Here is a 16,832-nt window from a genome sequence, read left to right on the forward strand (position 1 = left end):
ATATATCTCCTAATTATTTTGACACCCTTCAGTTTCAGGCAAACACTCTTTTCAATATCCAGAAATCATCTAGTAGAAAAAAAAACTTTATTTCGGAAAATATATATGTCGGTAACCTCGACCCTGCGGTGATGACAATGACTTTCGGGGGGGACACAGTGCGGTACAAGGATGTCACCAATCGGCCAGTCGCAACACCAACATTTCCGGTTAATAGGAACACAGCACTTGGCACAGGCAGCGTGCTCGTTGATATGCTCTCAGTGCAACAACGGCCACGCTAACTGTGTCAAATGCTGTCTTCGTATCAATCGAAAGTGCTGGTGATGCGACCAGCCGATTCGCGACGTCCATAAAGCGCATCGTGTATCCGCGAAAGGTAGTGTCATCACTATTGGATGGAGATTAACAACGTATACTTGTTTCGAAATAAAGATTTTTTTAGCTTCTAGATGGTTTCAATGTGAGCCTGAATAAATACATCACTAGAGTGTCAAAATAATCATTTCATAATAAAAAATCTATTATAATTCTTTCATTAATTCACTATAAAAAATTAACTATCCACATTATGGTCATATCTACTACAATCACATGCTTTGTCTACACTCATTCTAAAAATTTCTACTATCCACATGCTCATCTGAATCTAAAAATAAAAAAATATGCTACGGTCATTTCTAATATATAGAAAATGATTGAAAAATATGTCTATAAATTTTCCATATTCAACCTAGCCAATAAACCTACTCCCACATTCAAGTCATCGGTTCTATATATCTCAAATCATTGCATAAATCAAAGAAATCATGCTCATCCTCACTATTTCCAAAAATCACAAATTTCTCTAACTATGGAGCATAAAACGAAGTGTAAAGACTATCAATGAAGAGAGGATGAAGTTGCAAACTTTTATCGCACTTTATAGTGGACGCATTAGTACTGGCTGGTGGCTCGAGCCGGTACTAACGCGCCACATTTAGTACCGGCTGGAGCCACCAGCCGGTACTAAGTTTCCTGGCGGCCATTTAGTACCGGCTGGTGGCTCCAGCTGATACTAATAGGCTCACAGAGCCACTGTTCCTTTGGCCCGGTACTAAATTTGCACGTTAGTACCGGCCAAAGCCGTGACCGGTACTAACGGCTGCGGACGAATGTGCGTTTTCCAGTAGTGTATCGTACCTGGTCAGGAATATATCAACACAGCTCATTCTTTCTTATGACATGAAAATTTCTAATCCAAATCAAACTGAGTTGAGATGCTTAAACAGTGTGAGGATGCTATCCAGTCAACTATTTTCAAGGCGTCTTGTTTTGGGGCTTTGCTTCAACTTTCTTTTTAGCAACATGCAGCACGTTTTTTTTGAAAGCCAAGGTACCATATACACTAAAAGGTAGGTAGGTGTTTTTGGGCCTTATGGCCTAGTCTTTGTACATTTTTTTTCTATATGTTACTTCCAGTTCCAATCACAAGTTCATAACGTAATTGTGAATGTGATGTATTCATAACTAGCAAAATTTATCTGCTAGGATATAACTCTATATTACCGTCATGAGTATTGTTTAAACTTTAATTTAATAAACAGTAACATCCTCCTCACTCCATTCCAAATTATAAGGTGTTTTAGATTTGTTTTAAGTTAAACTTCTTCAAGTTTGACTAAATTTATAGAAAAAGAAGTTTTTACATCAAATATATATAAGACAATGGATTTAATTAAACTAATTTAGTGTGGTAGATGTTATTAAGCTTTTCTATACATTTGGTCATTAAATTGTAACTAAATGGAAACATCTTACATTTTGGAGTGGGGGAATATATACTACTATATATGCAACTCCTTATTACTGGTTCCTATCATTGCGCACGTGAACCTCTTAGCATTTTCTTAGCTAGACAAATATAATAATATCATCCCCTAATATCATTGACAAATGCAATTATATCCTTTGCACGCTTTCAGCACTAACTGCATTCTTGTTAAAAATCATTTGCAGGTACCCTATTGTAATTGATGATATATGGGATACAAAATCATGGGAGACCATAAAGCTTGCCCTACCGAGCAAAAAATATGACAGCAGAGTGATCACCACGACACGTAGCACTGATGTTGCATCATGCTTCCAAGGTGGTAATGTTTACCACATGAAATCTCTTAGTTTTGAGGACTCCAAAAGGCTACTTTTTAAAAGAGCATTTGGTGATGCAAATTTAAGATTTACAGACTTGGACAGTGTTTCAGATGAGATATTAAGAAAATGTGATGGTTTGCCATCGGCGATTATTACTATATCTAGCATGTTAGCTGATAAACATGCAAAAACTGAATGGGACAGGGTGTTAAATGATATTGGCTCCACACTTGCAAAGAATCCGGGTGCAGAGAAGATGACAACAATATTATCTATGAGTTACTTTGATATCCCTCGCCATCTAAGAACTTGTTTGTTGTACTTGAGTGTGTTCCCAGAAGATTACAGGATCGAGAAACAATGTGTAATCAATAGATGGATTGCAGAAGGGTTCATTCATGAGGAAGAAAGGCGAACTAAATATGAAATAGGTGAGGGTTATTTTAATGATCTCATCAATAGAAGCATGATCCAACCAGTTGATGTAGTGTATGGTCAGGCAAAGGCATGCCGAGTTCATGACATCATTCTTGACTACATCAAATGCAAGGCTGCTGAAGAGAATTTTGTAATTTCATTTGATGCTGCAGAGCATGTATACACTACAAAATGCAAGGTTCGTAGGCTTTGCATCAGCAAACACACTGGAGAAAATGTTACCATATGGGAAGACCTGACGTTATCTCACGTTCGATCAGTTACTATATTTGGACAGCCCATGAAAACCACTTTGTTGCCTTCCGCTGCTCTTCGTGTGTTGGATCTGGGAGGTTGCAGGGGCATACAAGACCATCATCTTGCAAGTATTGAAACTCTATTTCATCTCAGGTACTTGCGTCTCTCCTCACATTCAATAACTAAGCTGCCAGAGAAAATAGGAGAACTGCAATATCTGCAAACACTGGATGTACGAGGTACCAACATTGAAGAGCTTCCATCCACTATCACCAAACTACAACGATTGGCACATTTATATGTTGATTGGGACATTAGATTTGGGTGCCTGAATGGTGCTTCTGATTTGGGAATCCAACACCTCTCCGCTCTCAGCAAGGTTGAGGTACATATTTATGGCAACTGCAAAAGTGACAGCAACTACGATCCAACAAAAGATAAGAATGGTGGCGCTGTCAGATGGGTTGCAAGTGCCATACTGCCATTAATGGTGCCATCATGACACATCCGAACCGTCCTAGTATCAGATTTGAAACAGAGGATAGGCCGTTGTGTCCACTGTTCAAAATTGTAAGTTCCCTTCCTGAACTGCCTGCATTGATGATTCCAACAAACCTCTGAGTTGCTGCTACACTTACATATTTCTTTCTTCCATTTGTTAGCATCAATCACTTGGCTGTTGAGTTACCTGCATAATCCCTTACTTCTGACACCCTCTTGTTTGTATTCTGTTTTGGCTTTCCTTCTAGTGTCTGAGGGAGCTCAATCAAGAGCTTGGGGGTTTATTGACCGAGTGGCTCAAAATCTAACAAATCAAAGAGGAGCAGGAAGACACGGATAGACTGAACAAGAGGTACAAAAGTTCCCACTCGAGGGTGCTAATCAAGGGGTTGTTTGGTTCCAGGGGCTAAACTTTAGACTATGTCACATTCAAGAGAATCTTGATATTTATTAATATTAAATAAAATCTGATTACAAAACTAACTGCAAAACCCTGGGGCTAAATTGCGAGACGAATTTAATGAGGTATATTAATCCGTAATTAGCGGATGGTTACTGTAGCATCACTGTAGCAAACCATAGATTAATTAGACTCATTAGATTCGTCTCGCAAATTAGCACCCATCTGTCAAAAAAGTTTATAAATAAATTTTATTTGATATTCCTAAATGGTAAGATTCCTTTTAATGTAATAGGGATTAAAAAAAAAGCTGATGGAAACAAACTGGGCCCAAACATCCACTGTCAGACCGTTTTCCCCATCAACCTCCTCTCCCTCGTATTCATTTCTCTTATGATATTTTAAACAGGATGACAGATGAAGAGGAGCAGGCTAGTGCAAAGGAAGGAGATGAAGAAACTGATGAAGAGGAAGAAGAAGATACCTATGAAGAGGAAGGAGAGGTGCAAACTGATGAAGAGAAGAACAGGAGCAGCGAGAGTGCAACTAGAACCCTGCATTAGTTTTTGTTCTGGGTGCTGCCTGCATGGGCGGCGTACCCAGGCCAAGGTGGTGTTTCTTCACGGTGGTAAGAGACTTGACGGCAAGAGGCATGCATGATACTTCCTGTTCCTGTTGGCAAGCTGCCCACTGCGTTGACTACTTGCACAATTGAGAGTCATCTCTCAGTTCATCTCTCTAGAATATCTTATTTCCTTGTGCGTTTGTAGTGTTGGTTTTTGAACTTTGATGCGAAGACATTTCACTGTTGAGGTGCCTGCTGGACCGTGCTGGTCACTAACCTACTGCTCTTTTGCGGTTCTCCAACGGTTCCGACAACAGAGTTTGTATTGGTTGAATCCCCTGCTTTTGGTCCGGTTTGTATTGGTTGTAAGACTCTAAGGTCAATTTCAGTGGGAGTGTTATGAACATTAAATTTACTAACATGTACCAATAGTATGAGGAGTTACTAACATGTACCAATAGTATGAGGAAAGAGGAAAGAGGAGTGTCATCACCATGACACTCTACTGGTACAGTTCTCAAGTTTCCAGTCTTAGTAACTGTGTCGATGACACTCCCAATGAGACTAGCCTAATTAGTCTGCTTTTAATAAAAGTTGGATGCGGCACATTTCTACATTATGTCTGTGTGTATTCTTTCTAGATGACTGTTGGCAGCCAAAATTGGCAATGTCGAAGGCCGACCGCTCTGACCGGTCGGGCCGACCGGTCAGACCGGTCTGGTCCTGTGTAATCCGAATCAGGTTAGATCTGAATTGTAGAGTCCGTTTGTAATCCGATTTGGAAGGGGTACGTCCTCTCCGGCCTATAAATATAAAGGTCACGACCGATTTAGGTCCTTCTACCCAATCGAAACAATAAACTTACAATTTTTCTATTTTTCTCCAAACTCTAGCTTTTCCAACCTCGTGCTGTTTTTTGCTCGTCTCGACGGCGTTCAAGGACGCCTTGAGTGGCCTGCGACGGCGTTCAAGGACGCCTTGAGTGGCCTGCCGACCTCAAGACAACCCTAGATCTGCGAGCTCCGACGGAGTCCCTCCCGAGCTCACGGTTTTAGGTCTTCGCGAAGCCTCTCTGCGTCCGACCGGTCTGACCAGTTGGCGCGACCGGTCTGACCGGTCGCCGGCGAGCTTCGTTCGGTTCTGATCGTTGTGATCCTGCGCGTTCTAGCGCTTGTGTGTTGGCCAATTTTACGTCAACAATGACGTCACATAATTGCAAGCAACAGCATTTGACATTTTCTGATTTTCACAACAGAACACGCCAAACTGGACTCATACACGTATGTTTCTCTTCTACCGCTAGTTCACATGCATCCTTGTGGGTTGGCCGAGCCGCCGCTAGTTCTTCACATGCATCCTTCAATTTCTGTTTATCCTGCAATCTGCTAGTGTGGGTTGGCTGAGCCACAATAGCAGAGTCTAAATTACTAAAAGCCAGCTGTGGAATTCTGCAAATCTAGAATCTTAGGTTAAACTGAAGTAGTCTTCCTAATAACCAGCATGCTCTACGTACGAGAACATACTTTATCTGACCTTGTAGGCACTGTCTTGATGAGGCTTCCATCCTGAATGATTTGATCCAATAATTGGGTTCCAGTTTCAGATAGCGGCACTACTACCATCCTGCTAATAAACACTCAACCTGAATGTGAAGTTGTGATCTGTTCCATTGTCTCGTTAAGAATTCGGTTCCACATAAATGCAGTTGCAAAATTGACAGCTTTTGCTGCCAAGGTAATTAGTAATTTTAATGTTCAGACCAGGCTCGGACCGGCTCGATTTTTTTTTAACTACAGAGCCAGCAACCATCACTTGAAGCTTTTCCACGTACGATTAAATGGGCATTAGCCCAATAAACTAGGTCCACAGCACTTGCAGAAACCCAAAACACTGCAGTTGAGCCGAGCCACTTGGCTGTCACAGAGTCGAATCAAGATAAAAAGGACATCGTCTCTAGTGGGAAACAGCTAGCCAATCTTTCTTTCTAAAGCAAAATAAAGCAAGTGCATAATGGCGCACATTAGGGGGTGAAACAATGGCATCACGATAACTTTTGCGCGTGTACAGAAAGCGCTTTACGACCCAGCATCAAAGTATGCCATCCGCCTGTTCTTCTGCAAAAGAGATGCTGCTCACACAAACACACTGGTGATGATAATAAGGCTTCAGAAACACATCTCAGGTGCATAGAGGCGAGAGCTCGTTGGAGACAGAGCAATGGAGGCAGCTCTTGTCAGCGTGTCCACGGGAGTGATGAAACCGCTCCTGTCCAAGCTTACCAAGCTGTTGGAAGAAGAGTACATCAAGGTCAAAGGTGTGCGCAAGCAGATCATGTTCTTGAGAGATGAACTGAGCGCCATGAGTGCCACGCTCGAGGTGCTCGCAGATGCGGAGCAGCTCAACCCTGAAACGAGGCTCTGGAGGGACAAGCTACGCGAGCTGGCCTATGACTTGGAAGATTGCATCGATGGCTTCATGGCTCGTGTTGACGACGGGCGTGGTGGGGGTACTGGCATCAAGAAATTCTTCCGCAAGTTGAAGAGACTGAAAGCACGTCATGATATTGCCAATCAGATTGAAAAACTCAAGGCATCTGTAATGGAGGCCAGCGACAGGCACAAGAGGTATGATTTTGCCCAAACTAAACACAGTTCTAGCACTTCTTCAGTTGATCCCAGGCTGCAGGCGCTTTATGAGGATATTGAAAAACTTGTGGGCATCGATGGCCCTAAGAAGCATATCATTGAGCTGTTATCCATGGAGATGAACGGGCCATCCACAAAACTTAAGGTGGTCCCTATCGTTGGTTGTGGAGGTCTTGGTAAGACTACTCTTGCAAAGCAAGTCTACGACACCATTGAAGGCCAGTTCTCCTGTTCAGCTTTTGTGTCGGTTTCTCGAACTCCTGATGTGACGAAGATTCTAAAACACATTAGTAGTGGAATTGGATTCACTGGTTACACACAAGATGATGGTGTGAAGCAGCTCATTGATAAACTCAGGAATTACCTTCACTGTAAAAGGTAAGCCTAGTGATCTTCCGATACTGCAGTATGCATGAGTAAAATTGGTGGTACTTGAATTGATGGCAACATTTAGCGAGAATGGATTATTGGAAATTAAATATAAGGGCTTCTTGGTTTTAGTAAGACATTATGCATGATCAGTTCGTTAGTATTTAGTAATTTCAGTCTCTCCAACATATTATTATTTGGCCTTTTCTATTCGTTTCAAATTCATGGAGGAACCACCTATTTCAAGATATGCAACATTAGTCACCAATATGTGCTCTTTGAATTCGAAACGTAAATTTGACCTTCGATTTCATTTACTTCTACGGTTACCATATGCACTCCATCAATATCACTATGCATATCCTATTTATGCAAGAGTAGCCATTTTAAACTTATGTGGAGAAAAATAAGAGTGTAGTTTTTACTATATTTTACCTTACCCCTAATTTTAGTGTGCAAGATATATTTAGTAGTTGTACCATAGAACTCAATTAGTTCACGAATTGGTATTTCCCACTGACTCAAGCTTATTCTCCCCCTTTTTTTTCTTTTACACAAACAACTGTGGACTCACACGGTTGGAATCAGTATTACAATACGGAAAAGGATGGCAGTCGGGTCAGGATTTTCCCGTATTTATGAAATTAATAAAATCAAATATGGTAAAAATGACTATAAATTAAATGAAAATAATAACTTTATATTTTTCTAAAAACGGAAAGGTCAGAAACAATATCATAATACAGAATACGGTTTCGGTCGATGTGGGAATTTCCCGTCCCACTTTCACCCCTTGCACTGTAAAAAAAACTAGTGTGCCTGTTATGGTCCTAGATCCATGAAAGGGGATTGAGAGGATAGGGAGAGGCAGCGATGCCTTAGGCATAGAACAAAAATGGAACTGGTTCACTTGTTGGACTGGAAAACCCTAAACCATGCATTTGAGTAGAAGCGAACCAATTGAACCGGTCAGTTCTCAATTGAATCAGTGAAACATTAATTGAATATGATTTTTAGTGAACCAGAGATGTTTGGATGATGTTTTGGAACTTTGGATCTTATTGTGGTATTGCTATGTTGTCCTTTGATAATGTATGCATAAGTAACATTGGCATTACTCGAATTGATGGCAACATTTAGCAAGAATGAATTATTGGAGATGTAAGGGGTATTTATAATTCTAGTAAGACGTCATGCATGGCCCGTTCGTTAATATTCAGTAATTTCACAATCTCTCCAAGATATTATTATTTGGCATTTTTGTTAGTTTCAAATTCTTGGAGGAACCACTAATATTTCAAAATATGCAACATTATATTCCGTGAAGTATATCCATGCCTACAGTTATTATGATATGGATTGGATGACTTATTATATTCATGCCGGCTCTGATATGAGTTGATACTGATACTTTCCTGAATGTACAATTTGAATTCAACTTATTTCAGTAGCTTATAACTTTTTCTTAAAGCCTCGGTTAGACGACCTTTATATAAAATTGTACTTTAGATTGAAACTTTGTATAGTTGAAACATTTTTTATTTTATGTTGTTTAGATCTCCAGAAAGTTAAGCAAAGTTTTTAGGCAACAAGAGTCAAAGAAATAGAGACTACTTCCACATTGCAGGAGTCAAAGATACTTTGGTGACTTTCTTTTGCCATCTTTTATCCGGACTATCTATATCATTGGTGTGGTGCTAGACCTGAGCATTTTGTTGGTCGGGGCGGCAAAAGCCCAAACTTTTTAGGCCTAAAAGCAGTGCCCAAGGCCGCCCAAAAACTCCATCAGGCAGGTAAACTCAGGCCTAGTTCTGACCAGGCTTGAGCCAGGATGTCCATTATTTTCATCTGAAAATAATAATTTTAATGTTCGGACCGGGCTCGGACTAGTTCAATTTTTTTCGGACCTTCAAAACTAGCACCATGCTTAGTCCTTTATTGAGCTCATGCCTAGTAAAGCCCGTTAGATCCCGGGCCGAGTGGTTGGGTTGGACTCATTCACTGCAGGAAAAAGGTACATTAGTACCGGGCAGCCGGTACCGGTCGCAATGTCCGGTACTAAATGTACAGTCCCATGGAAAAAATACTGCGGTTGCTGGGGTTCGAACTCGCGACCTGTGGCCTCGCGTGTAGTGTCCTCTACCATCTCACCCACACAACATATGTGAGTGTATTGAAGATGCTATCCATTTAAAGTAACTAGAACGGGACATTTAGCACCGGGCCATGACCATTTAGTACCCGGCCATAACACCACCCGGTACTAAATACCACAATTTAGTACCGGGTGGTGTTTTGACCCGGTACTAAATGGCTTGGGGGCCCGGGAGCTATTTAGTACCGGGTCATAACACCAACCGGTACTAAATGATGGCATTTAGTACCGGGTGGTGTTAAAAACCAGTACTAAATGGTCTCGGGGGGCACTGTGCTATAGGACCGGTACTAAATTGGTATTAGTACCAGGTTCAAAACAACCGGTATTAAACGGAGATGGACGAATGACTCTTTTTCCAGTAGTGATTTTTCTCAGGTCTAACAGGTATAGTTGTATATATAGAGTTAAGATAAGAGTGGGCACGAATAAGAGTTTATGTGGGAGTTTATGTGTGTGTTATAACCAAGAAACTTTGGTCGTTTAGCAAAAATGGATTGGAACTTTTAGGGCTACTTCATAAATGTGGAGAAAAATAAGAGTGCAACAATAGTTAATGGATTTTTATTGAGGAATTTTACAATGGTTAAAATAAATGAGAGTTGTTCATCAAGCTGAAATCGACGGCTGAGGTATGAGAGGTACCTAGAAAAATATACCAATCGGTACCAAAATAGGTGGAACTCATACCAAAATAGAATCGGTACCTCCTTTTACCTTACCAAAATAGGAAATGTACCTCCTGGTACTTTTCCAATCATCGAAAGATGCCTCATTTATCCTAACCTAGTTATATGGTGCAACAGAGGTTAAGTCGTACCGTAAAATCAATAATTTCTCTAACCGATGATATTTCTCCTTCACTCAAGCTTATCCATAAAATAAGTACAGATCTAGATTTTGTTGGCTACCTTGTTTACTACCGAGGTGTGAAGCCCTGAAATTTCAAATATAAGTCTAGTTTATAAAAAAAAGTTTAGAGTCACAACTTAAACTAGCTACATCAGTTTGACCTACCACTTCTAAAATTTACATCAACCATACACCACAAATATACCTGTATAGGCTTGAAAGGCTATTAGTACTAGTGGATAACACCAACCGGTACTAAAGGATCCGCATTAGTACGGTTGGTGTTACCGACCGGTACTAAAGGCTATATTCAAATCAGTATAGGTTGGTGTGCCAATTGGTGACACAAAGCTATACTTTCTTTCAAAAGACATCAATCGTTAGTACTAACTAGGATAGACGCATGTGCGATACCCATGTGATTTAGTTTGAGTAGCCATCTAGGACTCCTGGTTCTTCACATGAGCATTATCTTTTTTATAAGGACACATTAGCATTTGAGGTGGTTACAAGCACATGTATAGATTTCTAACTCATACATATTTTAGTGTGCGATGTGGGTGCCGGGTACGATAGGTGGGTATAGGGAGGTGTGGGGAGAAAAGAAATAGCTTTTTGGCAAAAACATCGCCCAACATGGGATTTCTATGGGTTTTATAGTTTTGTGGCCTAGTGGGTTCAACCCGACTTGGATCCTGGACATATATCCAACAGTTTTGTCTAGTCAAATAAGTATAAAGTAAGAATAATACATAAAGGTATTGTTGGCAAAATTTGAAAAATTTTAATTTGATTACACAAATTAGAATGTCACTCTTTACACACATTATTTTAATTTGAAATATTTTTGGCTTCCTGCCATCATGCATCAACCTTAGTATTTTCTCAGTTAGCATAGTTGACGTCACAGATGTTGTGATGCATACAATTTTAACGTTGCAAATGTTTAGCACTGATTACATCTTTGTTAAAATCTTGTGTTATAGGTACATTGTTGTAATTGATGATGTATGGGACACAGAAGCTTGGGAAAGTATCAAACTTTCATTACCGAATAATGATCTTGGGAGCAGAATAATCTGTACGACACGTAGTGTTACTGTTGCAAAATATTGTTCCTCTCAAATTTATGAAATGGAGCCTCTTAGTTTTGATGACTCCAAAAGGTTGTTTTTCAGAAGAGCATTTGGATCTGACACTCCATGTTATCCTCACTTGGAATACGTTCCGGATAGAATATTAAGAAAATGTGGTGGTCTACCTTTGGCAATTGTTACTGTATCTAGCATGTTAACCAATCAACTTACAAAAGCAGAATGGGATAGGGTACTAAGTGCCATGGGTTCTGCACTTGCAAACAAACCAGATGCTAAGAAGATGACCAATATCATATCTCTGAGTTACTTTGATATTCCTCACCATCTGAGAACTTGTTTGTTGTCCTTGAGTGTGTTCCCAGAAGATTATGAGATTGCAAAACAATGTTTGATCCATAGATGGATTGCTGAAGGGTTCATTCATAAGGAAGAAGGACGAACTACATATGAAATTGGTGAGGGTTATTTCAATGATCTCATCAATAGAAGCATGATCCAACCTGTTGGTGTGAAGTATGGTCAGGCAAAGGCGTGCCGAGTTCATGACATCATTCTTGACTACATCAGATGCAAGGCTACTGAAGAGAATTTTGTAACTTTGTCAGATGCTGAAGAGCATGTATACACTTCATCAGATTACAAGATTCGTAGGCTCTGTGTCAGCAACCACACTGAAGAAAATGTTGCCATATGAGCAGACCCGATGTTATCTCACGTTCGATCAGTTACTATATTTGGGCCGACTATGAAAACCTCTTTGTTGCCTTCCAGTGCTATTCGTTTGTTGGACCTTGGAGATTGCTGGGGCATAGAAGATCATCATCTTGCAAGTATTGAAACTCTATTTCATCTCAAGTACTTGCATCTCTCCTCAGGTTCAATAACTAAGCTGCCAGAGAAAATAGGAGAACTGCAATATCTACAAACACTGGATGTACAAGGTACCAGCATTGAAGAGCTTCCATCCTCTATCACCAAACTAAAACGACTGACACATTTATATGTTGACTGCGACACAAGATTTTCAGATGGAGTGATTGGGCATATGCACAGCTTAGAAGAGATGAGGGAGTATGGAGTCAAATCTTACGAACAGGGGAAGTCTCTGCAAGAGTTCAATAAACTAGCCAAGCTAAGGACATTAAAAATTAGATGGTATTTTAATTCACTTGAAGGCTCAGAAGGACTAAGGCAAGCTGAGGACTTCTACAGTTATGTGGGAACCTTATTATCTTCATTGAACCTTTATAATCTACATATCACGGATTCCTCTTGGGACAACAACTACCCACTGTCGCTGGATTCATGGCACCCTGCTGCTCCCGGTAGCCTCCAGAAGCTCTGCATAAAAGATTGTTCCATCTATAAGGTGCCAAATTGGATGGATTCACTTGGAAATCTCATGCTGCTAAAACTGCATTATATCATCTGTTTGAGACCAGAGGATGTGGAGATCCTTGGGGCCTTACCTAGTTTACTTTTTCTAGAACTAGCTACAATTGGAGGCACCAATGGAAGGATCACTCTCCATGGTAGAAACGGATTCAGAAGTCTGAAATATTTATACCTAGGTATTTATCATTGTGGGACCGCACTAGAGTTTCAAGTGGGATCAATGCCAAAGCTTGAGTATGTGAAGCTCATGTTCCCTGCGCATAAGAGGGAGTGCCTGAATGGTGCTTCTGATTTGGGCATCCAGCACCTTTCCGCTCTTAGCAAGGTTGAGGTAAAGATTTATGGCAACTGCGGAAATGACAACAACTACGATCCAACAGAAGATAAGAATGACGGGGCTGTTAGATGGGTTGCAAGTGCAATTAATGGTGCCATCATGACACTTCCAAACAGTCCCACTATCAGATTTAAAACAGGGCACGATGTCAATGACAAATGTGAACGGTTTGAATGTGTAAGTTCCCAAGAACATCTTTGTTGTTACGACCAAGTTAGGTGTTACCATTTTACCAAACAAGATAACACCTTTATATGTGCATATAAAATTCCAACAAAAATATGAACGGATAGAGCATGCAAGCATCTATCATCATGCAAAATTTGTGATCCAATTCAAACTTGTACAGTGAGAAAAAAGAGCATTTAGCCTATGAATAGTAGCGAGTTACAGGTCTGAGATGAACAGTTGCAACCTGCACTATTGACACACTGATTTCTTTTTCTGTTGTTGCATCTTGTACAAATTTATGTTGCATCTCTTTTACATGATAGTAGATTGTGACATGAACTATCCATTCATATTTTTGTTCGAATATTTTGAGTAATGTAGATGCATAATTTAAAATGGTAACACGGTAACACCCTAACACCTGAGATGTTCTCGTAAGTTCCCTTCCTGAACTGCCAGCATTGATGATTCCATCCACCTCTGAGTTGCTGCGATAGTTACATATTTCTTTCTTACATTTATTAGCAAACAACACTTGGTTGTTCAGTTACATAATTCCTAACTTCTGACACGCTATTGTTTGTACTTTATTTTGACTTCTCTTCTAGGTTTTGAAGAAGGTCAATCAACAAGAGCTTGGGGGTTTATTGACCGAGTGGCTCAAAATGTGGCAAATTGAAGAGGAGCATACTTGTGCGGAGGACAGAGAGGAAGAAACCGATGAAGAGGAAGAATATTCCTATGAAGAGGAAGGAGAGGAGCAAACTAATAAAGAGAAGGAACAGGAGCAGGGAGAAAGCAACTAGAATAGAACTCTGCATGAGTTTGTTGTTGGTGATACCTGCATGCCCAAGGTGATATGTTGCTTCTCGGTGGAAAGATACCCGAGGGCGAGGGGCATGATGCTTCCTGTTGGCAAGCTGCACAATTGAGTGAGAGTCATCGCTCTGTTCATCTCTCTGGAATATTTGTTTTCCTTGTGCGTGTGTGCTGTTAGTTTTGAACTACAATGTGAAAACATTTCGCTATATTTTTTTATAATTAAGACATTTCACTGTTGAGGTGCCTATTGTTGAAATACGGTTCTTCAACAGTTCCAACAACAAACTAATATGCTTTGAGTAACAGTTGGCCTTCATTATGCTGTTCGACTTTTCCAGAATATCTTACTAAAACAGGATCAGCCTTTTATGTTCCTGTGCTACTCGTGCCTTGTAGCATCAGCTTGAAGTGTCTATCCCTCACTTGAGTGAAATATCACATCTTCTCACTCAATTTTTTGGACCACTGGATTAAAATCCAAGGGCTCTCCTTCATCTTCTACCTCCAGCTTCTCCCCACCCGCCGCCACACCACCCGCTGCCCAGCCCCGCCGCCACCCCCCGGCGCAGCCCTAGTGCGCCCGCGCCGGCCGCCGCGCAGGCCCCTCCCACCACCGCGCAGGCCCTTCCCGCCACCGCCTCCCGCAGCCGTCGCCCCCGCCCCGGCCCCGCCCAACCGCCGTCCTCCACCGCCCGGGCCGGCGGCGCCACCGCCGCCGGCCTCGCCGCCCCCGCGCCCACCACCACCGCCGGGCCGGCTTGCCGCCGCCGGCCCTCCTTCTAAGGCCGGTGGTGAGCAGCGCCCCCCCCCCCCCCCCCCCCCAAAGCAACCCGGAACTCTAACCCGAACCCTAACCTCGCCGGAGTTGGAGAAGAAGGTGTAGATGGGGAAGAAAAAAATTCAAGTGAGGAGAGCCTCCAAATCACTCGAGTGAGATTTATCTTTCCCCTTTTATAAAGCTAAATAGAGGAGCAGACAGCAGAAACAGAGAGGTACCATCATTTGTCGCGTTCAGAGACATTTAGTCTCCAATGATCCCTCCTACACCGTTCAGAGGATGGCGCGTCCTTCTTCCTGTGTTTTTTCTCTCCCTGTGTTCTGCATTGTCGTTCTGGTAATCGTTTGTCGTTCAGAAATCCAGTAACACATGTTCGAAACTGTGAAACTTGAAACTGCGCCTAGGGATAATTTAGGGAAAGAAATGTGTTCACATTGAAAAGTAGCCGTACTACTTACACTGATACAGCATAAAAACCTATGTCGCTAGAAATTGATGATCATAAACCAGAGCCTGAAGAAAACTTCATGATACACATCAAATGCTTCTGACATTGACAGTTTAACTACCACTAGAACGACTTGGGTGATACAGAGTAGGAGTCAAGGCCAAACACATTTTTTTAATCAGAAATGCCTAGGTGATATTTCCAAAGCGAAAAAGCAAGAGCATGGTGGCTCACATTAGGAGCCAAATTAGTGGGCATCACAATACCTTTTGCGTGATTCCGGAGAAAACACTGACTAAGCAATTCATGTATCCAAGTTTGTCGTTCGCCTGTCCTTTTAGGATAAAGAGTATTCATTTATGCTTTTGCAAAAGAGATGTTGCTCATAGAAAGTGATGTCCCATCAATTCTTCAGTTTGAACCCACTTGTCGTGTCCCTCACCTCTAAACCTTCATTTGCTGTCAATGTGTGTCGGTTGGTTGTATCATAAGATCAAGTCTTATAAAACCACGTCAGCTGGCTGAATGCATGTACATGTCACAAAGTTCCTTACTGGCGGAGAGAGAAATGAAGAGAGAGAGAAGGGCGGGCGTTCTCTGAAACGCCCGGCTGAACGCTGCACTCGAGGAAAACCGTTCGCTTCCAGCCTAGTGCGGTTGGCAAAAGCCGGCTATTGCAGCTCCACCACCAATGCTATTCGTTCTATACTTCTGCTGGATAAGAGCATTACATGCTGGATGGAGTGGATGAATAGAAAAAAAGTGGAAAAATAAAATTCTTTACTAAGCAAAGCTGACATGGCATTTGGTTACAGCCGGCAGCCGGTTGTTCCATTAGCCTAGCTCTAAGCGACATCCACTAGGGAAATTCAATGCGGCTCGGTGATCTGTCAGATGCTCTCCAGCTCCGGGTGCGGCGACACGGGGAGGTGCTAGTATGAGGTCTCCTACGGGGACGGGCCATACACCAACGACGTGCTCGCGCTCGAGACGCTCACGTTCGGAGGCACGGCGGTGGAGGGCGTCGCCATCAGCTGCGGCCACCGCAACCACGGCCTCTTCGTTGGAGCGGCCGGCAGGGGCGGGCCCGGGATTTGGTACTTTGGTATTCAAAATTGTAAGCAGTGGAAAAAAAAATTTAACAGCCCAACATACATATTAGTAGCACATGATTTAGTACTAACAACATAAATTGTTCATAATCTGAATTCTGAAATTGTTCAACATATAGAAAAAAGAGATACTAAAACAATAAATGGCATTGATAAGGATGCTTACAAATTACAAGATAACTTTTCGGTCCTTCATAGCTTGAAAATAATTGATGATGTCCTCATCCTTCGCTTGCAAGAAGAATTCCCTTTCAATGAATGTGGTCAAACAATTATTCAGAAAATCATGTCCCATCTTGCTTCTTAACTTGTTTTTGATAGTGTTCATTGCAGAAAAAATCCTCTCAACACCAGCAGTTGCAACAGGAAGAACT

General features: G+C 41.6%; 1 protein-coding gene and 1 pseudogene across 1 annotated transcript in view; both read left to right on the forward strand.

Annotated features, from left to right (window-relative positions):
- LOC120677885 (disease resistance protein PIK6-NP-like) overlaps positions 1 to 3,313 on the forward strand; it is a 33,228-nt gene extending 29,915 nt beyond the window's left edge. Inside the window, exon 2 of the mRNA XM_039959079.1 lies at positions 1,999 to 3,313. Coding sequence (XP_039815013.1) covers positions 1,999 to 3,313 — 1,315 coding nt within the window. The remainder of the gene's footprint in view (positions 1 to 1,998) is intronic.
- Positions 3,314 to 6,308: 2,995 nt separating this feature from the next.
- LOC120677330 lies at positions 6,309 to 14,409 on the forward strand (annotated as a pseudogene).
- Positions 14,410 to 16,832: the final 2,423 nt, after the last annotated feature.

The sequence above is a fragment of the Panicum virgatum genome, chromosome 6N, assembly GCF_016808335.1.
Source record: "Panicum virgatum strain AP13 chromosome 6N, P.virgatum_v5, whole genome shotgun sequence".
NCBI classification, from domain to species: Eukaryota; Viridiplantae; Streptophyta; class Magnoliopsida; order Poales; family Poaceae; genus Panicum; species Panicum virgatum.